Raw genomic sequence first — 1,730 nt, 5'->3', positions numbered from 1 at the left:
TACACACACACACACACACACGCTACGACACTCAAAAAAATGTCTTGGAGAATCACGAGAAATCGACATGGATCAACGACATGACGAACTAAATTATCGATATATATATATATACACACACACACGCTACGACACTCAAAAAAATGTCTTGGAGAATCACGAGAAATCGACATGGATCAACGACATGACGAACAGCGCATTTAAATTATCGGAATGATGATAAAAAGTATCGCTATCGTTCGTTATTTTTCATACACTACTTTCGTCAAGATAAATCGACTCAGGAAATATACGAGCCATTTATTTTTAATTATTTAAAAAGAAAACGCAAGTTATCGCTGCTGCTGCAACTCTACCCAATCACCAGGTAAGGTCTCCACAATTGCCACAATCGCCGACGGCTTCGACACGGATCAGATTCAATAATCCTTCCGAGATATCGTCAGAATCTTAATGTTCGGAATTTTATTTCACTGACATTTCAAAATCGAGCAATTGTTTCTGTGTTTCATGCTCTCTTAAAACTGTTTAAAGTAGACAAAAACACTCGCTTCACACCGGCAGCATAATTTCACGCAATATCGTATAAGTCAATAAAGGGAGTCTACAATGTAATGGCAAAATATATCGCAAGAATGATATTGTGATCTCGCATCTTCGGGAAGAATCGTTCGTGGCAATCGTTGAATATGAAAATTTCTTGAATCGAAATCTGTAACAGAGTAAGAACATATTCCATGAATTTTTGTAATATGAGAGACAGAGAAAAGGAGAAAGAATTAAAAATTGAAATAATTGAATCAATTATTTAGAGAATGCAATGTACCAGTATTAACTGGAAACAAAACTTTTGTCCACGAAAAATAATACGAAATTTCGAAAATCACAATTTAATCGAATTTCGAGTTTACACATTCGACGAATGGGATCAATAGAAAAGATTTTTACAATTTTCTAGAATATTATATCATATTTGTATCATAGAATATATATATAATAAAATAATAATAATATATAATAGTACATATCCCGTATACATTCGTTTAATTACTCGGAAACTATTTCAGAGAGAGATTTTATTTAACTGTACTTTCTACATATGTTATTCCTACCTACAAAGATTGAGTTGTTTATTAAGTTAGATGTAAAAGATGTAAAATAAACCGCGACAATATCTATCAACAGAACTCGATAAGATAAATTTTTGATGGAATTGCAAGATTGTCGCAGAATAAATCTTAACGAAGACGTGGCTCGCGAGTCAGATGTGAAATTTTCGAGGTCACGACCTTCCTGACTCTTTTTCTTTTCGTTCCCCTGTTGAAAGATAAGCGTATATGATGATATTAAAGTCGATCGCTCTCTCACGTCATGTGTGTTCCGCGAAACAAGGAAAAATCACATGAAAAAACAGATAACTAGAAGAAAGATTGCCGAAACAAGTCTTACAAATGTAGATAGAATAATAAGACCGTAAACAGTAGACATGATCCATACAGTTGTTGATTATCATTTCAAATGAAATTACGAAGATATTAGTTAGTATTTTGCTTTATTCTATTATTTGATTTTGACTAATAATTTTCATTTAAATTCACAAAAATTCTTTAATCGATTCTTATTATATCAACTTACCCCAGAAACAGGAATGATATGCGAAACCATCCTGGACCTGTCCACGGACGTGTAATTCATAAAGATATTGGCCGTCGCCGCTGCATTTACACGAC

General features: G+C 33.4%; 1 protein-coding gene across 2 annotated transcripts in view; it reads right to left on the bottom strand.

Moving 5' to 3' along the window:
* LOC115236139 (forkhead box protein I1c-like) overlaps positions 1-1,724 on the bottom strand; it is a 24,132-nt gene extending 22,408 nt beyond the window's left edge. For both annotated transcript variants that reach the window (XM_029808386.1, XM_029808387.1), the window contains exon 1: positions 1,636-1,724. In XM_029808386.1, the coding sequence (XP_029664246.1) occupies positions 1,636-1,695 (60 nt within the window). In that variant the 5' untranslated portion in view covers positions 1,696-1,724. The remainder of the gene's footprint in view (positions 1-1,635) is intronic.
* Positions 1,725-1,730: the final 6 nt, after the last annotated feature.

The sequence above is a fragment of the Formica exsecta genome, unplaced genomic scaffold (assembly GCF_003651465.1).
Source record: "Formica exsecta isolate Colony F162 unplaced genomic scaffold, ASM365146v1 scaffold245, whole genome shotgun sequence".
Taxonomy (NCBI): Eukaryota; Metazoa; Arthropoda; class Insecta; order Hymenoptera; family Formicidae; genus Formica; species Formica exsecta.
This window is presented reverse-complemented; position numbering and strand designations above follow the sequence as displayed.